Here is a 25,130-nt window from a genome sequence, read left to right on the forward strand (position 1 = left end):
CGTGCGAGTGCATGTGTGTATGCATGCGTGTGCTCACGTGTGTGCGTGTGCGAGTGTGTATGCAGGTATGTGCACACATGCATGTGTGTGCGTGAGTGTATGTAGGCACGTGTGTGCATGAGTGCATGCACACATGTGTGCAAGTGTGTACAAGCACGTGTGCATGCATGCATGTGCAAGTGTATAACTGCATGTGTGCATGCATGTGTGTTTGCATGTATATGTATATGTGCAAGTGTGTGCATGTGTGCACGCATACATGTGTGTGCATGTGTGTACGTGTGTGTGCGCGTGCACGTGCAATCACAGGAATGAGTAGGCAGGGCACTGTGATCAGAACTTGAAATTCATTCTAGAGCGTGGAGAGTGGGTCATGGCCAGCAGCTCTGAGGTGGAGGGGTCAGGATCAGGTCGGTTTGCTTCCCAAGGGCAGTGTCTGGAAGGCTGGATGACCCCTCTCCCTCACCCCTACAAAGATCATCGGGGGCCAGTCAACGCTCACTGCTGGCCAGCAGGACCACCCTGCAGGTCAGTGGGCCACTGTCCCCCACCCCAGCTCTGGCTGCTGCAGCCTGTGGGCTCTCCCTCTTGTCTGCCTGCCCTCTGGGGTCACTTCTAGGGTCTGGGGGCTTCCCCCTTTTTCCATAACTGCAAAGCCATGCACACCACTACGGAGGGTAGCAGGAGAGGGGAGACAGCAGGGGATGCAGACCGGGGGAGGGACGGAGTTGGGGTGACCCAGACGAGGACGCGCTGGCGCGGGGCGGGGGAGACCTGGCAGGACAGAGGTATAAATAGAGACGCAAACACACACAGAACACCGAGTCCCCTCCCGGCGGGGGGCAGACGGGAGGGCCGAGGTCTGGGTACCAGCAGGGCGCCGGGGCACTGGGGAGCTCCTTCGGCTTCCAGGGGGATGGGAGGCTCCCGGCTCCCGCCTTCCACCCTCTCCCCCTCGCGCCCCCCGCAAATTTCACATTTCTCGGACTTCGCAGGGCAAGGATGGGGGCTCCTGGGGTCTTCAGAGCCCGGGCTCCTGCCGGCTGGTGCGAGCAGGCACAGTCGGAGAGGGGGGACGGAGGGCGAGCGGGAGGGGACGGCTGCCCCCGGCCAGCCCGCGCCCTGCGCGCGCCCCCCGGCGCCCGGGGCCCCGCGCGGCGCCGCCCGTCACACGGAGCTGCGGCGCTTCATGAGCCCGCGGAAGGTGGACAGGCTGTGCAGGCCCGTGGACACGGAGCTGATGGCCGAGCGCGGCGCCCCGCTGCAGAGGCAGCGGCGCGAGGGCGTGTCGCTGTAGCGGCCGCCCCCCGGGGACGAGTGGCTCTGCTCCACGCACGTATCGGACGTGGACAGGTCCCGCGGGATGATCATGGGGATGGAGTACTGCAGCTTCTCGCGGCTCTTGTACCACAGGCACGAGCACATGGACTGGAAGTGCAGCACCTCGGCGTAGACGTTGCGGAAGCCGCCGCCCGCCGCCGCCGCCGCCGCGGCCGCCGTGGACGAGGCGGTGTCGGTGGTGTGCGCGCTGCCCGCGCTGCCCAGCGCGCCCGCGGCCGCGCCCAGCCCGGCCCCGCCGCCGCCGCCCGCGCCCGCGCCGCCCGCGCCCGCGCCGCCCGCCTGCCCGTTGCGCGTGAGCAGCGCGCGGTGCTCGGCGTCGCGCTTCTCGTCCTCGGCGTTCATGGTCATGAAGCGCAGCACCACGAGGTTGAGGAAGGCGCCGATGACCGTGAGGCCCGTGAGGATGTAGACGAAGCTGAAGGCCACGTACTGCGGCTGCGTCTGCAGCGCCTGGTCCTTCTGCAGCGCCACGTAGTCGCCGAAGCCGATGGTGGTGAGCGTGATGAAGCAGTAGTAGTAGGCCTGGAAGAAGGTCCAGTGCTCGTAGTAGGAGAAGGCGGCGGCGCCGATGCACAGCGTGCTCACGCACGAGAAGAAGCCGATGAGCACCATGTTGGCCATGGACACGTCGGCGCGCCGCATGCCCAGCCCGCGCTTGGCGCGGTGCAGCAGGTACTTGACGAAGGTGTTGATGCGCTCGCCCAGGCTCTGGAACATGACGAGCGTGAGCGGGATGCCCAGCAGCGCGTAGAACATGCAGAACACCTTGCCGCCGTCCGTGCTGGGCGCGGCGTGGCCGTAGCCTGCGGGACAGGGGCGGGGGGGGGGGGGGATGGGGGGTGAAGAGGCGGAGCTGGTCAGTTACAGGGGCCTGCCCTTCCCGGAGACCCGCAGCCGTGCCCCCCCCATACTTTTTAAATTTTATTATTTATGATTTTTTTCTTTTTGGGCCACACCCGCTGATGCACAGGGGTTCCTCCTGGCTCTGCACTCAGGCGGTGCGGTGCTCAGGGGACCATATGGGATACTGGGAACCGAACCCCGGTCAGCCGCGCGCAAGGCAAACGCCCTCCCCGCTGTGCTATCGCTCCAGCCCCCAACTCTCCCCCCCTCCCATACTTATTTTATGTTACTTTTTTGGTTTTTGGGTCACACCCGGAGATGCCCAGGGGTTACTCCTGGCTCTGCACTCATGAATTACTCCTGGCAGTGCTTGGGGGGACCATATGGGATGCTGGGAATCAAACCAGGGTCCGCCGTGTGCAAGGCAGATGCCCTCCCTGCTGTGCTATCGCTCCAGCCCCCAACCCTCCCCCCCCATATTTATTTTATTTTACTTTTTTTTTGGTTTTTGGGTCACACCCGGAGATGCTCAGGAGTTTCTCCTGGCTCTGAACTCAGGAATTACTCCAGGCAGTGCTCGGGGCACCCTATGGGATGCTGGGACTCGAACCCGAGTCGGCTGTGTGCAAGGCAAACGCCCTACCCGCTGTACTGTTGCTCCAGCCCCCAGCCTCCATCTTTCTTACCCGCCTAGGAGAGAATATTTTTGTTCATATTGAAAATTCTTCAAAGAAGGTATTGTTATTGTAAATCGGATGAAATCGGGCCCCCAATGGGAAGAGTAGCTAATGAATTGCAGTTCAAACGGCGAATACAAAGTATTTGGAGTTGGATCTGAAGGAGGGGAATAGAATTAATTCCAAAATAAAATTTCAGAACTGGTCAGATACTCTCTTTGCATTCCTTGGATGTTAGAGCCCCAAACTAACATAACTGTCTCGATTGTCCTGCCTTGCAGGCCGGGGCCACTCTCAGCTCACTCACTGCTCCTGGGCTGCCCCACAGAGCACGTGGTTCCAGGCATCAAACCCAGCTGCCATCAGACGAGCCTGCACTCAGCCCTGTATGTTTTCTATTTTTTTTTCTGACTCTGAACTGACCACTGCCAGGCTGCCGGCCTACCTTTGGGGAGGAAGGCCTCAAGTCCCACCTCACTCCTTACCACAGGCTGAGGCTTAAGGTCTAATTCTATAAACACATTGTTTGGCTGAGGGGGCCACACCCAGCAGTGCTCAGCACCTACTCCCAGTTCAGTGCTCAGGGCCTACTCTCGGCTCAGTGCTCAGGGGTTGCTGCCTCAGGTTGCTTGAAGAATCACTTTGTACCAGGGTTTGAGCCTGGGGCTCCTGCAGGCAAAGCACATACTCAGCTGACTAAGTGCTCTTGCCAGCACTTTTTTTTTTAATTGAATCACCGTGAGATACAGTTACAAAGCTTTCATGTTTGAGTTTCACTCATGATGATTGACCAAATGATCAAACACCCAACCCTTCACCAATGCACACTTTCCACCACCGAAGTCCCCAGTACCCCCCCCCCCCCTGCCCCCCATCCCACCCTTCTCCTTGCCTGTGTGGTAGACAATTTCCACAATACTCTCTCTCTACTTTGGGACAGTCAATATTTCGACACCAGTCCCACCATTATTATTTGGAATTTTCCCACCACCACTCAAACCTTCTCCAGCACTTTTTTAAACTCTCTCCGAGAACTGCTTGAAACGTTGTGGTACTTCCATCTGGAAGCAGTGGGGCTGGATTTGTGGGCAGTGCTATAGTCACTGGAGCCTTCTGACTCACGAGAGCCAGAAAGGGGTGCCCAGCAAGGGAAACTGAGGCTCATGGGAGGAGATGCTGTTCTTTGTCTCTGGGCCAAAGGGCAAGGTTGTCAGAGAGCCTGCTGATGTGGGCACCCGGCTAGGTGGGCCAGGAGTAGGGGAACCATTCCTGGACACTGGGGTCTGACAGTGCCTGTCCCACTGTCCTCACCTGTGCCCACATCCAGCTTGGGTTTGTGAGGACCAGAGGTGCCATGCCTTCCTGTCCCCTGTGGTTGGGGCTGGGAGAGGGGCCCGGTGCTCAGAAAGCTCTGAGGAGTCTTCCTCGATTGGGGGGATCAGGCCCAGCCCTGACACTGCCTCTCAGCATACACGGACTGGGCCGTCTCACTCCCGCTAACACCACCACAGACTCAAAGGTTCTCAGAGCAGAAAGGAGGCAGGGGAGGCTCAGAGAGGGAAAGCAACCTGCTTGTGGTCACACAGCCAGGGAGCGACAGAGCCAGGACCCTGACTCAAGCTCCCCCATGCCCAGTAGGGCCTGTGCAGGGCAGCGGGGTCACTCCACCACCCGGGAAATTCAGAGCGTGGGGCGCTGGCCATGCCTCTCCCTGGCATCCTCCTGGCCTGTTCCTTCCACTCCCAGCCCAGAGCCTTGGTCAGGGCCTGAGTCAGTCAGGACTAACTCAGAGGCCTGCTCTCGCCCTCCTGTGCCAGTGATCTGTGTGCCTGACTTCTGACCTCTGACCACGTCAGCCACAGCCTTGGCTGGAAGGAGGAGTATGGGGTTAGGAGGTGACTGCCTGGGAAGGCCCTTTCCACTTGGGCCTCTTTTCTACTCATCTCTCACGTGGGGGCCTGGGCCGTGGAAGGTTCCTGGCTTTTCACCCTTCATAGAGTTTAAACGCTGAGAGATTCTTGCTTGTTCATTTTTCGTAGATGTGCTGCCAAACTGAGCCCTTTGGCTTGTTTGTTTTAGGGGCCTTCTCAGCCATGTGGAGGGCTTAGGGGGCACCCCAGGTGTGTTACTCAGTTCGGTGATGCTAGGGACCGCCTGGGCTCTACCCAACAGTACTTGGGGCTTGGAAATGTGGTGCTGGGGCTGGAGCTTGGGGTCTTGAACCTGCTATACACACACTTCCCATCTCTGAGCATCGCCTGGCCCTGCCCTCTGAAACATTTCTTTTTTTTCTCATTTTTTTTTAAATTTTTGGATCATACCTGGCGATGCACAGGGATTACTCCTGGCTCTGCACTCAGGAATTACTCCTGGTGGTGCTCAGGGGACCGTATGGGATGCTGGGAATCGAACCCGGGTCGGTCGCGTTCAAGGCAAACACCCTACCCGCTGTGCTATCGCTCCAGCCCCTGCCCTCTGAGACATTTCATCTGTGAAGCCTGAAGAGTTGATGAGTGCAGTGTAGCCACTCCTTGGCGTGGATGCTGGACACATGGTCCCTGTGTGTCATCTGCCCAGGAAGCGTTGGCCCACACCTGCTGATGAGGAATTCTGTGGGGTGAGGGATACGGAGCACTGAGCCTGAGTATTGCTTCTGTGATGCTTCGTCAGTCCCAAGAGCAGAGAGGAAGGAACTCTGACTTCCTGGTGGAGGTGAGGGTACCTCGCTCATCTCAGTTTCCTCTTCTGTGATGTGGGAATCACACTGCTCCTCCCCGCCCCCCCCCCCCAAGCACAGTGGGGGATTCGATGAGTCAGTAAACCTCAAACACTCACACACATCAAGTAGTGGCTCCTTATTTGGGGGGAACATCAGGATAAGACTCTAAAGCGCCTTTGACCCTCAGCGTCCTGTCACCCGGGTTCCCCAGAGTGCACTTCCTGGAAAGCTGGTGGCATGGGCTGTTGGTTCTCACTGGGCGAGGGAAAGGGTTGCCAGGTGGAGTTCAAGTGGACGAGGGTTGACTTTAGTGGGATCTGTTGTGGTCTGTGGAGGGGGAGAGCTGCTGACTTGAGTCGAGGATGGTTTGGTTCCCCCACTCACTACCCTTGGGACACTTTCTTTTTCTCATGGGCCTGGTGCTCAGTGGGTGTCCCTTGGAACACACTTTGGGAAACGTTCCTCTGCCCAGTCGAGCCTCTGAGATTCACCTCCCAGGACTGCTGTGCCCACTGTGGTCACGTGTCCTCTCTGCCTGCCATAGGTTAGAAACACAAAACCCTTGGCGGTGCCTGGCTGAAGCCCATTTCCTGCTTCCCTGCTGCCCGGTTATCTAGTGTAAACAGTGCTCACTCCACCCCCTGCCCGCCCCCATGTTCTCTCCGAGCGACCCTGGCACAGCGGACCTGGGGTCTGAGGCGTCCAAAGGCTGCTGGCTTGGCAGTTGGGCTCTTGCAAATTGGGATGTGGGGAGGGGGCTTGGCCTTGGAGTGGTACCTGCCTAAGCCCGATGGGGCAGCCAGAGGGGGAGGGAATGGCACAGTCACGCCAAAAGGGGCCTGGGGCTCGCCTGCTGCCTGCAGAGGGCAGTCCGGCCTCACCCAGGGGGCACCTCAAAAAGCCCCTTTCTGGAGCCTGAGTGACATACCTCAGGGAGGTGAAGCTGGGGTGTGAAAGGTGGGGTGCAGGGCTGGCAGGAGGGAGGGAGCAGGGTGGAGGTGGGGTGGCGAATGTGGGCTCAGATCCCCAGGCTAATGCTCCAACAGGCCTTGGGGTACTGGTCTCCAGGGCAGTCCTGGGGCCCAGCTCCTGGAGGCTGGTCTGACATAAGGCCCGGCAAGAAGGGGGCCTTGGGGGTCCAGACCACCTGCCTTCAGTGGACCCTTCTGGGCTCCAGAGGCAATGTCCCCTGCTTGGGACCTGGCCAGGGCCTGAGCAAGCCTGGGAAGCAATTAGGGCCTCTGGGACCCTGGTTTGGGGGTAGGGCAGCAGTGGGGCAGGGTTGGTGCTGGGTGTGGAGTTTGTCCCCTGGGTCCTAGTCCCCCAAGGGAAGGCAGAGCCTCTGAGTGCCCCTTTCCAAAGCCTCTGCCCCCTCCCCGGCAGACTGTCCTGGCTCCCTGCCCCTCCTTCCCCTCACCCTCCCACCCCGTTACTCCCATTCTGGGTCCTCCCATCCCCCACGTTCCCTGGGCCCACATGGGATTAGGGGGAGCCGAGGGGGAGGGTGCTGGTGTCATGGAAAATCCAGCAGCAGCCAAGGTCAGTGTTTGCAGACACAGCCTGGCCCCGAGCCAGGCCTGCTCCCCGGCCAGCTCCCTCCGGCCTCGCCCCGAGGCCAGTGCTGCACTGGGTCCCTGCAAGGAACCCCAGAGCCTTGGGATGAGGAGCTGTGGGATTCAGCAGACCCGGGGAGGGAGACGCTGAGTAGCTCAATTCGCTCATTTTGGGGTGGGTCAGTGGGCCTCTAGCGGCTCAGGGAGCTGCCCCCAGCCAGAGCACGTCGGTGGCAACACCTGGCAAAAGCATCCCAGACCCTCCTGACTCCTCACACCAAGGGCGCATCCGGACGTCTGTTCTGAAGCACTAAATTCCGGTCAAACTTCCTCCAGGGACCAGAATGATAGTACAGGGGTCAAGGTACTTGGCTTACACGTGGCTGACCCCAGGTCCATCCCCAAGCCCTCCCTGAGCAAACACTAGTGCAGTTTCTGAGCACAGGGCCAAGAGTAAGCCCTGAGCACCGGTGGGTGAACCCCAAAGTAAACAAAACAACGAACGAAAATGTCCTCCGCATCAAGGGCAAGCCCGAGATGCGGCTGACTTGAAAGTGGACGTGAGGTCAAGAGACGTAGACTCCACGTGCTTGAGCCGCCAGCTTTGAACTTGAACTCTGAACACCGTCCAAGTGGGAGGGAATGAGACGGGCTCTCTCAAGGGACACACAGTGAAATGCCTGGAGGAGTAGTTGCCAGGCACTGGTGTTCAAATGTGTGGCAGGGGGTGCGAAGGCTTAGGAAGAATGGAAGAGGGGTGTGAGGCAGCCTTGCGGTAGAGAACTGCAGGTGAGGTATCCAGAGGGCTTCTTGGAGGAGGGGGCATGAGCCAAGAGCCCTGACGGTTGGCAGGGAAATGCAGGGTGTGAGATGCTAGAAGCAGAGGACAGAGCCGAGACAGGTGATGTCTACTTAGGGAAGTGTGGGGGGCCGCCAGCCTCCTCAGGCAGGTGGCAGCACGGGCACCCTCAGGCCCAGGCTTCCCGTGAGTCTGTGGTGCTGTTACTCGGCCTCTGCTGGGTGGTCACAGGATGGAGCCAAGATTCAGGGAGACCCACCATCGCCCATGCACTGTGAAAGTTGGACACTCCCTAGATGTCCACCCCAAATAAATGAAGTTCATTCATTTATGTGCCTCAAGGTGTGTTTATGTGGTGGGATATTGATCTGCTGACCTTTCATTTTTTAAGGAGCACTCCTTGATGGTGCTCTGGGGCTACACCCGGCTCTGTGCTCAGCGGTTGCTCCCTGGTGGTGCTCGGGGTGGCCATGCAGGGCCAGGAATCGAACTTGTGCCTCTGATCTGATCAGCCCCTTGACTTCTCTCTGGGCCTGAAGAATTGGCCTTGAGGAGTTTCTCAATTGCACAGAAATCACCATAGAAAGTGAAATTAAAATGGTGAGGTACAGCCCTTAGGGCGTAAGGGGACCCTTACCACAGCGACACAGGCCGGAAGTGTGTCTGTTCTTGCACCTTGGTCCTACGTCTGGAAAGTTTGGCTTTGACTCAAGGGTGCCTGGCGGACTCAAATGTTATTTTCACATGACCTAGTATTTTCGACAAAAATCGATGACTTCAACACGCAGAAAGTGATGGAAAGGATAAACCTAACGCAGAGAAAAGTCATTCCTGCTTCTTTGGACCTGAAGCTTCACTGAGTGGCAGGGCTCGTTCTGGGGGCCAGAGCCAGGGTGAAGAGGTGGGGAGGGTGGGCTTGGAGGTCACATCTCAACCAGAAGGCAGCCGGGAGCCCTGAGAGCTCCCAGTGATGGAGGGCCATGCTCCTGCAGGTGGTCCTGGCCTTGCTGTGGCGGGGAGGGGCAGGGCAGTGGGGACTGGGACCCGTCGGGAGGTCCCTGCTGGGTGCTGTGGTTAAGGGGTCAGGGTCAGGCCTAGAGTTCCTTCCTGAGGAGAGAGAGGCATGGGGACAGGCCGGGAACAGGAAGAAGCCAACAGCCTGGTGAGATGCTCCTGCATTTGTGGTCTGGCCATAAGCTCCACAAGGGCAGGGATCCGTTTGTCTCTTTCTGTGCTTTCGTTTTTGGGCCGTACCCAGTGGGGCTTAGGGGCCACTCCTGGTGCTCAGAGGTCATGATGGGGGGCCACACAGTGCCAGGGGTTGAACTCAGGCCTCCCACTGGCAAAGTGTCTCTCTCTAGCCCTCTGAGCCACCACCTGAGTCACAGGATTTTGAGTGTGTGTGTGTGTGTGTGTGTGTGTGTATTTGGGTCACACCTGGCAGTGCTTAGGAGTTACTCCTGGCTCTGTGCCAGAATTTTTTTTTTTTTTGCTTTTTGGGTCACAGCCGGCGATGCACAGGGGTTACTCCACTCCTGGCGGTGCTCAGGGGACCATATGGGATGCTGGGGATCGAACCCGGGTGGGCCGCATGCAAGGCAAACGCCCTACCCGCTGTGCTATCTCTCCAGCCCCTGTGCCAGGAATTTGTCCTGGCAGTGCTCAAGGGATCATGTGTGGTGCTGGATTGAACCTGGATCCATTTTGTGCAAAGCACAAGCCTGACCTGTTGTACTATTGCTTCGGCCCCGGGATTTCTGTCCCTTATTATCACTGTGTCCCCCACACCTAGAATAGCTCTTGGCAGGCAGCTGGTACAGTGGCTCAAAGCAGGCTGGTGACCAAGGCAAGCTTGGGCACTGGATGGGGTGGGCAACAGGGAGACTTAGATGGGGCAGGTCTCACGACACACCAGCCTGGGCAGGACACTGACCTGGCCTGAAAAATCTGTGTCCTCTGACCAGCTGAGCCAGGCATCTGGGAACACAGGACTTCTGGAAGATTGGTTCTAGAATGAACCCACCAGGGGCTGCTTGGCAGAGAGAGAGGATCTCACAACACCGTGTTTTGTTTCTTTTTTTTTCTTTTTTTCTTTTTCTTTTTGGGTCACACCCTGTGATGCACAGGGGTTACTCCTGGCTCTGCACTCAGGAGTTACTCCCGGCAGTGCTCAGGGGATCATATGGGATGCTAGGAATCGAACCCGGGTCAGCCGCGTGCAAGGCAAATGCCCTACCCGCTGTGCTATCTCTCTAGTCCCACAATATCGTGTTTTGAAGTGGATTTGGCCGCTGACTGGTGGATAAAGGTGCCGACTTCCCCCACACACGTGTCAAAACACCGCATCTGCCACTCCAGCCTCAGGCTGGCGGGTCCTGCCCTCACACACTCCAGCTCTTCTCACTTTGCTTGAGGGAGAAGAAGCAGCCACAGATTCTCCACACCCCCCAGGGGACTGGCTGCTCCCACGAGTGTCCCTACTGCATCCGGTGACACCCTGCTGGCTGCACTCGAGTTCTGAAGCCTGGCAGCCTGAAGTCTTACCATGTGGGCCGTGATGCTGGGAATGGGGCCCCGTGGGGCAGGGGAGCCCAGGAATGAAAGAGCCTCCACCTGGCTCCCATCTTACCCCTGCGCCTACCATGCGCTAGGGCAGGAGTTGACAACTTGTTGCTCTAAGGGGCCACGTAGTAAATATTTTAGTCTTCCCTGGCCAAGTGGGCTCTTGAAACTCCTCAGCTGTGCTTTGAGAGTAAGAACGCAGCCAGAGAGAATATGTAAATAAACCGCATGGCTGTGTTTCAATAAAACTTTATTTATATCCGCAAGCAGGGGGCCAAACTCAGCCGCTGCCATAAGACCCTTATTGTGGTAGACCGGCACCCCGAGCTAGTGCGCCTACCTTGGAATTGGAGGTTAGATGAGAAGGTTATTTATTCTTGGAAAAGGTTCATTCTAGGATTTATAAGTTGCCCAGTGCCCCTGCATGTTGAAAACATGCACACACCCCGTGGAAAGGGTGGGTTTTGAGCAGGGTGTGGAGCCAAATCTGCAGTGGAATTGGAATCTGTGGCTCTTTGAAGGACTGTGGCTGTACTTTCATATTTCTGGACACAGTTCCTATTCTCTTTACTGCCTGATGGGGCTTTGTTTGTGCCAACAAAGCCCATCTCAAGAGTCACCTCCTTTGGGATGTGATCCCATCCACCAAACATATCTCTGCTCCTGAGCTCTTTGGTCACCTTGTGACCATTCCTCAAACAGTCCGTTGATTCAGCAGAACACATGCAGGGGACTCAAGAGTTTTGAGAATAATAATAGCAATTTTGTGTGTTTTATGTGTTCGGGACTTGGTTATTTACAGCACAAAGAAATTTGTTTTGGGGCCATATCTACTGGTGCTCAGGGCTCAACACTCAGGGATCACCCCTGGTAGGGCTTGGAGAACCATATGGGGTGCCAGGGGTTGAACTCAGGTCAGCCGCATGCAAGGCTAGCACCTTCCCACTGTCCTATTCTCTGAGCCCTTCATAGAGCAACTTTCACACATTCTATAGTTGGAGTTCACACAGCTACCCTGTTGCTCTTCTTCCCATTCTACAGATGTGGAGACTCAGACTCAGGACCACTAAGGTGATATTCTCTCAGGCCATAAATGCAAGAACCAAAATGGAGCTTCAAAGGCACTTCTCGGGGCACTGTGCTTGGCTGTCCCAGGACTGGGGAGCGTGATGGGTGCGGAGAGGGTCTGGGTGGGTGCTAGCCAGGCCTGCCCTGCTCTGGGTCTATACTTCCTCTTCAGGGAAGACAAGAGGCTAGAGAGATTCTTTTGTTTCTCGGGCCACACCTGGTGGTGCTCAGGGCTCAATCCTGACTCTTCGCTCAGGGATCACTTCGGGAGGGGCTCAGGGGACCATACGGGGTGCTGGGGATCAAATGAGGGTTGGCCACATTGCAAGGTAAGTGCCCTGCTCATCGTCCTATCGCTCTGGCCCCTGGGGAGGCATTCTGAAGGCCAGTGACGTCCGGGCACAGAAGCTTCGTTCCCGGCGTCGGAGAGCCAGCTGGCATTCAGGGCTCTGAACTCCCTGATTTCACTGAGTCTTCACAGCCATCTGGTGAGTGAGATGGACCCTTGTCTACATGTGAGAAAACCAAGACTGTGTTGCAGCATAGGAGGTGGGCACACTGTGGTTAGGTGACCCGACAAAGGTACCCTGGCTGTCCAGCAGGGCATGGGGGGATGGGGGTGAGCAGCAGAGTCAGGCCTACCTAGCTGGGCCCTGCTCCCTGTTCTGCTTCTCAGTGACCTCCAGGGTCCCCGGACAGGGAACAGGGGTCAGGCCTGGACTCCTCAGAGTGGGGCCTCACAAAAGGCTCCTCTAAGGAGACTCAGAGGGATAACAGATGGGCAGACTCCAACTAAGAGAACCCTTTCCTTCATATTCTTCTCCCAATGGGCTGGGAGCACCTGGCCTCAGAAGAGGCGTCTCCAGGCCTGAACTGGGTAGGCAGCAGCGAGATGCGACTGGCCACAGGTGTGGGGGGTGGGGGAGCGGAGGGAGCTCAGAGCCAGCCTTGGGAGGGGCATCCCTGGGAAGACCCAAGGAGTGGGGTGAGCCTGGGGGCCCCTGGCTGAGCTCCAGAGCGCAGGAGAATGCAGCAATGGGAAACAGCGATGGTTCCTCTCCACGTGGTTCACAAACAGCAAATGTTCACTTGCTCCCTTGTGCCAGGCCGTAGGTGGGCTTTGGGGCAATTCCTGGTCCTGTGCTCAGGGCACCGTGGAGTGCAGGGGACCAAACTGGGTGTGGCCCCACACAAGGCAAGCTCCTAACCCTTGTACTGTCTCTGGTGCCCTGGGCTGTGTTCTGCTCCTTCCCTGTGGCACAGAGCTGCCTGTGGGTGCATTAGAGAGGGCTCTGCCCTAGGCACGGCCCTCTGCAGCAGGAGCTGAGTCTGCGCCAGATGGGGGGCAGCACAGGGGTAGGGGGCCACCCACCAGCCCTGCGGCTGTGAGGGGGGTTTTCGGGTACCCGGGCTCTGGATGACTGACGGCGGGGCCCAGCTGCGTGGGAACACCTGGCTACAGCTCAGAGCGCGGCCTGCTGGCACTGGCAGTGGGACAGAGGGCATAGCGCTGGGAAGTTCCTCGCTCCGCCCCCCCTTCGTATATTTAGACTTTCTCTATTTACTCAAGAAAACGCCAACGTTCGTTCACAGACCGCCTGTGAAGGTCTGCCTGCCTCCCGCCCCCATGCTGCCCTCCTGCCTGGCACTGCCGTTCTGCCTCCCCAGCTTCACACAGCAGTGGGGTCACAAGCCTGCACACCCCCTGGTTCCATCCAGAGGCCTCGCCCCCTGTGGGGGTCGGTCCCCCGGCTCACAGGAAGGCAACTGTGCCTGCTCTCTCGGCCTCCCCGCTACCACAGCAAGTCCACCGATCGCCCCCAATGGCCTCCTATCAGTCCCAGCCCCAGTGTGACCAGCAAGGCAGCTGGGCAACACCATTCTGGCAAGGAGGCAGAGGCTCAGGCAGGCAAACTGCACTACCCAGCGTTGCTCCAGGCAGCTGGCAATGGGCCAGGCGGGGCTTCGCACCCCCATCCTGCCAGGGAGGCGCTTCCAGCCGGCTGCTCGGCCCCGGCTGGGTGAAGAAGGACCAGGAGAGGCTGGTCCAGTGGCGAGGAGGCCTGTTCAGCGCTGCCATGTGCAAACCACGTGGGCAGGGCGAGCGTCTACAACCTCCACTCAATGGTGCGGAAAGGAGGCACCAGAGGCAGGATGGCGTCCTTCCTCAGGGCAGTGACCATGAGGCGACAGCGCCGGAGAGGTGGTGAGGTAAGTGGGGGAAAGCGGGGAGCCAGGCCCTACGATGGGCAGCAGGCGGCCACTTGCAGCAGCCAGAGAAGGGCGGGCCAGCTGCTGCTGCACCACGTGATCCTGGTCCCGGGATCATAGCCGATTGGTCCCGGGACCACATGTGACCCGAGAGCGGGCTGGGCTGAGCCAATCAGCTTGCTTCTCCCGGACCGGGGGCTGTGGGGTACCAACCCGGCCAAGTGGAGTGCCCTGCTCTGAGGGTGGCAGGGGAAGAGGGCCGAAGTGTGAGGGTGCAGAGGTGGGAGGGCAGGAGAGCCGGGGCCTCACTGCTGGCCTCTGAGCCCGGCCTGGCGGAGCCTGCCCGTCTGGAATCCCCCAGTCCCGGCACGGATGGGAGAAGGTGCTCCCCCCACCCCCACCCCACCCCAGCTGCCCCCGTTACTCCGCAGGGTGGGGCCCGGTTCCTAGTCCTGCACTCTACAAGATGCGCACCATGGACCGGCCTTGCTGGGCTTACAGCTCACCTGGACGTAACCAGCCACGGGAGCCCGGGAGCTTTCCTGTGGGATCCTCAGCACCTTTGGGGGACCACTAAGGTCGGATAGGTCTCTGTTATGGGGGGCACTGAAGCCTGGAGAGATTGGGTTCCTCCCCCCAGCCGCTGGCTCCAGGCTGCCTGCTGATTCTCCCAGGCCTGGGCCTCTCTGATGCCCCTCAGGTCTCCTGGCTGGTAACCTGGGGGTGGAAAGGCAGGGTGGAGGGGTGGGGGGGGGGGCGTGTGGGGGTGAGGGTGGGGAGGGAAGAACTATAAAGTGCAAAGTACAGAGCACAGGCCTAGGGCCACTCTCAGGAGTGGCTATCGTAATAATATTATAACAACATAACAATAATATTATTAATGCTCTAAGCACTGCTCTGGGCTGCCTCTCACCACCCAAGCCGTCCTCAGTTCTCCAGATACACAGGATCCTGGTGGGTGGGCGTGCGGTCCAGCCCAGAGGCTGGCTGTCCACTGTCTGTCCCAGCCCTCTCTGGCCTGCTCTCCCCACCCTCTGCCAACTGTCCCATTCCCTCTGTTCCAAGGGTTCCCGGCACTGTCCCCCACTGCTACTGTCATCTCTGCCCTTCATGGACAGCTCCGGGCTGTTCCCCTCCCTTCTCCCTGGCCCCCAGCCACTCTCTGGCAGGTTTTGCACACAGGTGGGCCCCCTGTCCTTGGGTGCACCTTGCTCAGGATCCCTGGCGGATCCCCAGGAAGCGGACCTTGATGGATGGGGAAGCTCAGATGGGTAGCGCGTGGCCCCTGTGCACCCGTCCCCATCTCCTGCCCCCGCCCCCCGCCCCCTCCGCTCCTCTCTGGACATGGCGAGTGGCCCAAACGGCTCTGGGCTGGCAGAGAATTGGGGAGCAGATGCCAGGAGATGTGAAGGAGGCTTTTCTTAGGCGCAGCACCCTCCCCGGGGCTCAGGAGCTCAGATGGCGCAGCCTGGCCCAGTGCCCAGCAGGAGAGGGACTCCAGGCAACAGGACCTCGGCCTGCAGGCAGCTAGAGGGGGCCCCACTCAGGCAAGCAAGCAAGTCTCCCCTTCAGTGAGGGGGGCAGGGGAGCCCCCTCACCCTCAGCTGGCCTGCCCCCATCCTCCAACTGTTCCGTCACCTTCCAGGCCTGAAAGAAGCCACCAAATCCAGCTCCCCTCCCCTGCTCAGTGAACCTGACAGGTGCACCTGCTGGAAACATGCTTCCCAAAGCCCTGCGCCCGGCCGGAAATGCTCCTTCAGGCGGATGGAAACCACCAGGACTCAGCCTGTCCCGAGGGGAGACGGCAGGCAGCTACCCCATTCTCGGGACACTCACTGCCCTTCTTCACACGTGCAGATGTGGGAGCGGCCTGCCAGGGCGGATGCCAGGCTCACCCTCGGCCCCTCACTCCCCTGCCTGCCTCAGGGATTTGCTCCCCCCCACCACCACTTCAGCTTCCTGGACCCCCACACCAGGCCACGGCAGAACAGGAGGATGACCGCCTGTTTCCTGACCCCTGACTCAGGCCCTGGTGCTCAGCCCTTGCCAGCGGCCGCTGCTTGAAGTTCTGCGGTGTCTCTGCTCCTGGCACCCCCTGCCTTGGTGGGGCAGCACGCGCCGACTTTCCTGCTGCTGACTTGATTCACTCACGACAATGCCTCCCCCCTCCCACCTCTCCAACGGCAAACAGCACTCGCTGGCCTTTATATAGCGCTTACTACGTGCCGTGCAGCTTGGAGCCCGCTAATAGATGCGCTCCAGCCCGCCAGCAACCACGGCTCCTATTATTATCCTCGCTTCAAGATGCAGGGACGAGACCACAGAGACAGGCAGTGACTTGCTCAGGGTCACACAGCAAGACCCCTGCAGCTGAGGCCACCCCACCCCCCGCCAACTGCTTCTCCTATTCTCTGCACACGTCCTCCTTTCTCCTATGTCCCATTGCAAAGGAGAGGGGCTCCCCTCCCCGGGATCCTGCACGCCCTAACCGGGCTCTGCCCTGGCCCTGGGCTTTTGCTCCTGGCTTTACTGGCTCCCCCTCATCCTGAGACGCCCCACATGCAGGTCTCTAGCTGCTCACTTAGGGTCTCTGAAAAAGAGAGGGAGGGACAAGGGCAGCGGGGGAGGGGGGAAACCCACCAGGTACTTTCCTGGTCTTGGACCTACTGCTTTCCCCCGTCACGGTTATGAGCGTTCCTCCACATCACCCACGGAGGCTTCTCTCACCACCAACAGCAGAAACTTCCCATGGGCCACCTGGCACTCTGGGATAAATGGATGCAGGCCCTGCAGGTCGGATTTCCGCTCCCCAAGGCCCTTGGACAGTGTGCAACCTAGACAACCGTCCGTAGCAGTCTTGGCCATCCACCTCCTCACTTCCTCCGTACTCTGAGCATGCTCAGCCTCCCTGGTCGGGTTTCCTCCTCTCTGGGAGGACCCCTTTCCTGTGCACCCCTCCCTCCCCTCCCCTTGTCCCTTGGAGTGCCTCTTGCTTCTGCTTCTCCCGTAGGTGGCTGTGAGTTCAGGCTAAGACTGTGGGGCAGCAGGGCCCCTGGTTCCAGGGCGGCACCCTCCCCCCCACCCCTGCTACTTCTCTACTCCAAACAGTGTCTGCCAGCCACGTCTCACAGCAGGGCAGCAGACTGGGCTTGCCCCCCACCCCCCGAGATCTTCCTCACCCCCTCCGTGTTCCCCCACAGCCTCTCTGCTGCCTGCCACCATCTCCCTGGCCACAGCCCCTACACCCTGCCTCTGCTCTGCCACCCCCACCCCAGCCCCCAACGTGCACGAGATGCCTCTGCTCTGGCCTTGGGCAGGGGTCCCTAACTCACCCCCACAGTGTCCATCCCCCTGACCCCCCATCTTCCCCTTGCTTGCTCCTTGCTGATGTTCTGACCTGCACTCGCCACCTCTCTGCTCCCCAAACTCCTGTGACTCCCCCTGCCCACAGGGACCGAAGCTCAGACACCCCAAAGTCCCGTGTGTGCCCTGAACATGCATGCCCAGCCTTAACTGCTGATATGTCTGTGCCACGGGAGAGTCTCAGAGAGAACTGTGGTAGCACTTTGATTTAATTTGGGGCCTGATGGTTTGGTGGTCACCCTGCAGTGTTGGGGTTCACCAGCGGCGCTGGGGTGGGACATGTGTGCCAGCCCTTTGAGCCTTCTCCTGGCACACCTGCCCTTTTCCTTTTCAACAGCTGAAGCTCTCTGGAAGGCTGCCTGGAGGAGGAGGTGGAAGGGAGGTGCCACAGGAAGGTGGCTTTGCCTGCACCGGCCCATCTTGCCACTTCTGACAGGTGTGTCTCACCCCAGACAGCTGGCATCAGCATCTGTCTAGACAGAAGATTCTGGAAGGCAGGTCTCTGGGCAGGTGGGGAGGGGTGCGGGGAGAAAGAGGCCTTTCAGGAGTCAGGGAGAGGGGCTCAGGGAGAGCGTGTTGGGGGCAGCACGTTCCTCTAGGGACTGAACCCTGATCGTCCCCGGTGCTTGTGAGGCGTCTCAGCTCTCTGCTGACTCTGAGGGCATCTCTCACTCCCCTGAGAAACGGGGAAGCTGGGGCTCAGGCATGAGGTGACTGGGTCAGGCCCAGGGGTCCTGCTGCCCACACCAACACCCCACCTATCCCAGGAGCCTCCCTCGCCATCCAGAGGGAGATACTACCCAGCGGATTGGGGCAGGGTGGGAGTCGGGGGCGCCTCTGGTCCTGCCCCAGTCCTGGCCCCAGTTGGCACCAACACCTGGACAGGGCAGCCGGCCAGCCACGTGCCTGGGTTACTTTAAAAATAAACCGGGGAAGAACGAGGCTTAAAAATATCCCCGGGGATGTGTGAGGAGCTAATTGCTCCTGGGGCCTCCGGCAGGCTTCGGGAGAGGCGTGTTTGGGTCCCCTCGTGGGCATCCCGCTGCAGCCAAGGGGACCGAGATGGGGCCTCAGGCCGTGGGGTGGAGCCACAGGCGGCTCTGGGCATGGCGCATCCTGGATGGCGCAGCTCTGGGCCTCGCACCCACCAGGAGCCCCTCTTCACCCCCTCCTTGCCCTGGGCCTGGCCATCACTGGGTGAGAGCAGGGCTGGGGCATGGCCGGCTCGGCCCCAAGAGTGTCCAGGTATAGCCCCTAAAGGTCCCCTGGGAGGTGGCAGCTACTCTCCCGTCCTGCACCTCACCATGGCTTTCCAAAACTACTGCGAGTCCCCCAGCTTTGGCAGAGGACAGCCCGCAGTGACCATGACGCCGCTGAGGACAGGATCAAAGAGAAAAAACAGAGCTTCCCAGAGGAGGGGCGAGGCTGAGGCCAGGGCCGTGGCAAAGCAACAGACATGATCAAAGGGTAGAGATGGATGGAGGGGCAGGAGGGCAGGGCTGTGGGAAGAGACAGCAAGGGAGGCAGAGCTGGGCTGGAGGCCGGGAGGAGGGCAGGAGGGCTGGAGGCCGGGAGGGGGGCAGGAGGACTGGAGGTCGGGAGGGAGGCAAGAGGGCTGGAGGCTGGGAGGAGGCAGGAGGGTTGGAGTCCGGGAGGGGGGCAGAACTGAGCTGGAGTCCAGGAGGGGGGCAGGAGGACTGGGGGGTGGTCCCTGGCCGGGTGCCCCAGCCTTGTGGGGGCAGAAGGTCCCTCCCCCAGACTTCTGCGGATGGACAGATGGACACTCTCTGTGAAGGTTGGGCCTGAGAAGAGGCTGCTCCTCCTCCTCTTTCAGTCCCTCCACTCCCCCGGGGACCCCACAGATAGGAGAGACCCCGCAATGCTATTCCCTTCCTGCGCTGCCGGCTAGGACGGGAAATGTGATGCTTTTTCCCAGCCAGTGTCTCCGGGTCACCTGCTGGTCTGTGGCCATCAGGCTGCATCTCCCCCAGCACCGCCTGGGTGCCCCCAGTCTCCTGCCCAGGATCCCTGTGCCGGACAGGACTGGGCCCACATGCCCTGCTCTCTCCATCGTTCGTCTGTCATTCTGCACCCGGCTGTTCCTGTGGTCACTCCCCCGGTCACATCTTGGCTCGTCCTCTCCCCTGAGCTGTGGCCCCTGCTGGGGATCGTACTGAGCACCCCGCCACTGACCTGTTGGTCCATGCCTGCTGCTCCTAAGCCCACCCTGCCGGCTTTAGTTCCCACCTCGGTCAATCTCTGCATCTGCCCTGTGCTCAGATCAAAGACTAGACATGATTTTTGTTTGGGTTTTTGTTTGGAGGGAGGGGGTACTGCTGGGATCGATCCCTGGGTCTCAAAGCATGTCCCCTACCACACAGCTACACCCCCCGACAATTTTTTTGGGGGGAGGTTGTTTGTTTTTTCTAACATACATCAAATAAGTTTATTTTTAGAATGGATATCAGTGGAGATGTCTGCAAAAACAACTATCTTTTCCTTCCCTTCTGGATTGTTCCTGTTCCCCAGCTTCCGGGCCCCGGCCCTGACCCTCTCTATCTGCGCCCTGAGCCACCGGCAAGCCCAGTGGTCTCTGCCTGCAACCCACCCTCAGCCGGGCCTGGTCTGCAACTTCAGAGCGCTGACGAGGGTCTGAGCTAGCCCCACCCCTGCGCTCCCGCTCAGCCTCGGGACCTTGCTCCAGCCCTGCTGCCGTGGTTCCTCTGTGGTCACTGGCCCCTGCAAGCTCTGTCCCGCGTTTTGTGTGACACAAGCCTCCCTTTTCTCTACCACACCCCCTGGCTTACTGTCTTGCACTATCAAGGTGCCATGTTTTGGGCAGCCACACCCGGCAGTGCTGGGAATTGAACCCAGACCTCTGGGAGGCGAAGCCTTTGGAGCCATCTCTGACCCAGACAGTGGCCACTGGCTTCCACTCCCTCCAAGGCAGGAGCCGTGAGAGCCGGGCTGGTCCTGGGGGCCTGGATGGGGCCCACATGTGGCAACTGCTCTGACCTGGGGGAGGAAGCCGGAGGCCTGGCCCTAGAACTGGCTCTGTGGGCACCCCTGGTGATCAGGGCCACTCGCTTCCCACACCCCCTGCACCGCGTCCTGGGTCTCATCTCATCTGGCTGACAGGAGAATCAGGCTGCTTGGAGCTGCTCAGACAATGCCCAAACAGCCACGCTGCTCTAGGTCACCGCGAGATGTGCCACGGATGGTGTATGATGGCAAACACAGGCTCTGGGTCCTGGCGTGGTTGGGCTGGGCCACTCACCCCCCACGCAGTCTGGGAGGAGACCCCTGCCACTTGTCCCCTCTTACAGTCCCCCAAATCCCAGGAAGCTCTGGCTAGTGGGTCAGCCTGCTCTCAGCATCCATCGCTCCACAGCTGGACCCGTGGAGCGCTGCCTGACCTGTGTACCCCCCTTCTACTCTGGGTGCGAGGGCCCCTGCATTCCAGCTGTCCCAGGGGCTGGCGATGTGACTCCCTGGGCTGATAAACGGGGTCCCAGCCAGTCCGGAGGTTCTTTCCAGGGTGGGAACATCATTCTAGTCTTGGGACCAGCCCTGGGGAAGTTCTTCCGGGCCCAGCCGGCCAGGGGTGAAGCCAGGACACAGCGTCTCAGGGGTGTGGGATTAGCTGAGGAGTGAGGGGAGGCCCCTGGGAGGCCCACACTAAATGTCTGTTCGCAGAGGCCGGGCTGGGGTGGGACCTGAGGCCTGAGCAGAGGAACTAGAGGGGCGTCCCATCTCTCTTCTCTGCTGTGCCAGGCCAGCATTGTGGCCCGAGGAGGGACACACAGCCCCCTTGCCTCCCTGCCTGTGAATCGCTGTCCTGAGGGTCGACCCAGGCAGCCAGGCCCTTTAGGAACTGGCTGGGGTGGGCTCAGCAGGGAGGCCCTCTTGGGGACAGCCGCTTGGGGTGTCCGTGGGAACTGAGGGTCACATGCTGTGAATTCCTGTCCCTCCTCCCCCCACCTGTCCTCAGGGCCTGGGGGGGGGGCGGTGCATCCTGCATTGGGGAGGTGCTGGGACATGACCGAGGAACTGCTGCTTCCTGCCGGGTGTCCCTCTCTCAGGATTGCTCCACAGGGCTTACCGGCTGGGTGTCTGCAGAGCCCCTGACAGGCGGGGGCTGGCGGCTGACCGCGCCGCTCCGGATGTGTCTGGGCTGGTTATCTGTGCGGCGGAGCCACGGTCAGCCGGGCCAGGCCCGTGCATTCCTGGGGAGGGACACGGAGTCCCCGCCAAGCTGGGGAGCCCATCGGCCGGTCGAGCACCCCCTGAGCTCAGCACTGTCTGGAGACTCAGGCATCCCTTCCCAAAGGCGAGGTTTGGGTGGGCTCAGAGAGGATCTTTGAGAAGAGGAAGTGTATGCGTGCGCGTGTGCATGTGTGTGTGTGTGTGTGTGTGTGTGTGTGCATGTGCGTGTGTGTGTGTGTGTGTACGTGTTTGTGTCACCCCCCTGGGAGAGATGGAGACTGTTGGGTGGCCAGGGGGAGAGGGCAGAGGCAACCAGGATTTAAGTTGCTCTCTCCTTCTGATTCAGCGGGACCCCAGGGGCACCCAGCCCTTCGGCTGAGCCAGAGAGATACCTAGTGGTTCTCTTGGGGTCAGGGTGTCAGGGTGTCCTCACCTTCAGGATCAAAGATGAGAGCACTTAAGGCTGGCTCTGTTACTCTCCTCTGTTTGCCTCAGGGTCCAGGGCTCAACTCCCCCCAGGATCCTTTCCTTGGGCATTCTGAAAACCCTCAGCCTGCCCCATACTGTCTCCTCACCCCAGACACTTCTAAGTGTGTCTTCACTGAGTCTATATACTTTTCCTTCAAGCCTTCCTTGGACCACCTGCTCAAAGAAGCCTTCCTGAATGCCCGTGTGGGGTTCGCATTTCTCCAGGTCAGTGTGTGCTTCCAGGCTCCTTAGAGAAGCATCTGGGGCCACTGTCTGCCTGCCTCGGACCCGTGTAGTGCCTGGCCCTTGGGAGCTCTCACTGGGTTTCAATAAACTGAGGTGAAACAGCAGTTAAAGCCAGTTTCTATTGGAGGGGACCCAAAGGGCAGGGCCAGGGGCAGGGAGGGTTTGAAGACACTGGCAAGTTCTGTACTTGGGTCTCTAACTCCCCCAGGCTGGGGGTCTCTAACTAACCCCACAGGCTGGGGTCTCTAACTAACACCCCCCCCCCAGGAAGGGGTCTCTAACCCCCCCCATCTGGGGTCTCTAACCCCCCACCCAGCTGTGGCTTCCTGAAGCATCAACTTGTCAAGGCAAACGCCCCGGGTTCTCTAACGAGACATTAGTCTTGGGAGTGCTGGAAGACACTTTGCAGATGTGAGGAAATTCACAATTAATTGACTTAAGTAAGGACGGTCATCCCAGAAGATCTGGGGGATGGGGAGCTGATGGAATCAGCTGCGAGATATAAGGCAGGCGGATGTCCCCCTGACGCCCCCCAAGAAGGAGTTCTGCTCACAGACAGTAGTGCCTGCTCCTGCTGCAGGGAACTTCCTCCCTTTCTGATGGGAGTTGGGCACATGGGACTCGCCTGACACACAGAGTCTCTTGCTATGCAAATCTGAGGTGACCATGGTTTGTCTTTGTTCAGCTGTAATTTCAACCAGTTCTGCTTTATGTGGGATGACGTGAAATTTTTCTACTGACTCAACCGGCTAATGATCCAAGGAAGGTCCGGGACCCAGCCAGACGTGTAACAGCTCAGCAGGTGTTTGCAGTCTCTGAGCTCCTCCTCTTCCAAGCAGCCCTCATGGATATGCTGCCCCTTTTCCAGCTCTTTCCTAATTGTCAATGCCCCTCTTTTACCTTGCGAACACTGGAACCTGGAAGATCTGAGAGGGAGCCGGCCTGTGGTGCCTTTTCGCTTCCTATGCAGGAGAGGCTGGGGGTCTGGCAGCCCCAGGACATAGGTCTGGGAACCTTCATGGGCCTTTGCTGCCTGTGTCCCAGCCATGGAAAGCAGAAGTTCTCTCTTGAATGGAAAAATGAGCCTGAAGCTCTTTTCTAAAGGGGGATACGGGTCACAGTGTCCCTGGGACTTTGTGGAGACCCCACCTCCTTTCCTACTTTGAGCTTCTCTGGGACCTGATCTCCACGGATCTAAGATTTCCTGGCAGGCAGGAGGAAAGGGCAGTGGGGAGCAGGAGGGGCTGCCCACCCTGAGGCTGTGGGCACAGGCAGCCTGGCTCGGTTCTTTAACATTTCCAGCCACCAACCTGCTGTTCTTCAAACCCCAGCCCATAGCCCCACGGCTCTCCCAGAAGCAGACCCTTGTACAGAGGGGAGACTGAGGCAGGAAGGCTGGGCTCCTCCCACTGGACCAGGGCAGCAGAGACAAGTGGGATAGCGAGCCAAAGAGTTGGTTCCAGCTCCTGGCCCTCACGAAGGACTTAGGAATGTCAGGAGGAAAAGGAGGGGGAAACAGAGGCAGGGCAGGAGCCAGTTGGGGGGGGGAGGAGGTGAGAGTGAGTCCAAGAGGGTCGCACTCACTGACTCTTCAAATGGGGAAGTGGTGGAGGGGCCCCTGGTTGTGTATGTGTGTGGGTGTATGTGTGTGAGTGTGTATGTGTTGTGTATGTATATATATATGTGTGTGTGTGTGTGGTGTGTATATATTTGTATGGCTGTGCATATGTTTGTGTGTGCTTGTATCTCTGTGTATATGCATGTTTATGAGTGTGTATATGTGTGACTGAGTCTGTATATGAATGAGAGAGTGTGCATGAATGTGGATATGTGTGTGGTCTGTGTGTATATGAGTATGTGTGTGGTATATGTGAATTTGTGTGTATGTGCATGAGTGTGTATATGAGTGTATGCATGAACGTGTATGTGAGTGTGTATACTAGTGTGTGCACTTGTGTACATGAGTGTGTATGTGCATGAGTGTATGTGCATGAGTATGTGTGTAGTGTGTGTGTATGTGCATGAGTGTGTATGTGCACAAGTGTGTGTATGTGTGTGAACCTATGTGTGTGTGTGTGTGCATGACTGTGTGTGAATGTGAGCATGTGTGTGCTTTGTGGGGACAGCTCCTGGGGCCTTTGTTGCAGGGGCATTTTCTGTCATCAGCTGTGTGAATCACCCTGGCACGCGGCTGAGCTAGGCCCCGACCGCTCTCTCCGTCACCGTGAAAGGTGTTGGCTGTGTGTCCCTGAACCCAAGGCTCATGGAGGGTCAGGGGGCAGCCCGCCCAGGGCAGCTTACTCTCTTTTCTAAGTACCTCTGGGGGCCCCAAGTGTCAGAAAATGGCTCCAAGTCAGCTCTTAGAACACCGTGTGGCTGAAGTTCACCTGCTACCAAAAGCCCAGAGGGTTGCAGCAGAAATTCTGAATTCTGTGGGCACTACTGTGGGCACTAATGTAGGCTCGAGGGCAAGCACGGGACAGGACAGCTTCCTGTCCTTTACCGTAAGGGGCTGGTCACGCTCTGGCTGCGAGTGCAGGATGGGGCCAGGCAGGACCTGGACAGCGCCTGGTGGGTTGCTCCTCCTCGGGTCCCGGCCAGGAGCACCCCTCCAGCCTGCCCAGGCTCCCCAAACCCATGAAGGTCATGGCCGGAGCCAGCCTTTCTCTGGCTGTCAGCAGGGCAATGCTTTCCACATTTCTTTTTATTACAAAATCATCTCACAGACTCCCCATTTGGGCTCCCAGCTGAAAGCTGTTTATAGTGGTGATTTGCACCTCATTCATCTGTGCCTGTTGATGTTTGCTTTGAAAATACTTATTGTGTTTGTCCTGTCCCCACCGTGACCAGCCTTGTGTCTTCTATTTCTGTCCTATTCTCGACACCAACCCCCAACTGTGATATAGAGGAACGGGAGGTGCTGGCAGGGGGGAAAGACCACTGGGACAGTATACCCATTTCACAGATGAGGAGACTGAGAGTCCGAGCGAATCAGTGGCTGCAGCCTCTGCCTGCTTGCTCCTGCCATGGTCCCCCCACCTCTTTCTCTCTCTCTCTCTCTCTCTCTCTCTCTC

The 25,130-nt window shown here is 59.1% G+C and overlaps 1 protein-coding gene across 1 annotated transcript in view; it reads right to left on the reverse strand.

Annotated features, from left to right (window-relative positions):
- Positions 1–303: 303 nt before the first annotated feature.
- Positions 304–25,130, reverse strand: part of KCNK3 (potassium two pore domain channel subfamily K member 3) — a 30,128-nt gene continuing 5,301 nt past the window's right edge. Inside the window, exon 2 of the mRNA XM_056124185.1 lies at positions 304–2,144. Coding sequence (XP_055980160.1) covers positions 1,168–2,144 — 977 coding nt within the window. The 3' untranslated portion in view covers positions 304–1,167. The remainder of the gene's footprint in view (positions 2,145–25,130) is intronic.

This window comes from Sorex fumeus, unplaced genomic scaffold, assembly GCF_029834395.1.
Source record: "Sorex fumeus unplaced genomic scaffold, SorFum_2.1 ptg000006l, whole genome shotgun sequence".
In the NCBI taxonomy this organism is placed as follows: domain Eukaryota; kingdom Metazoa; phylum Chordata; class Mammalia; order Eulipotyphla; family Soricidae; genus Sorex; species Sorex fumeus.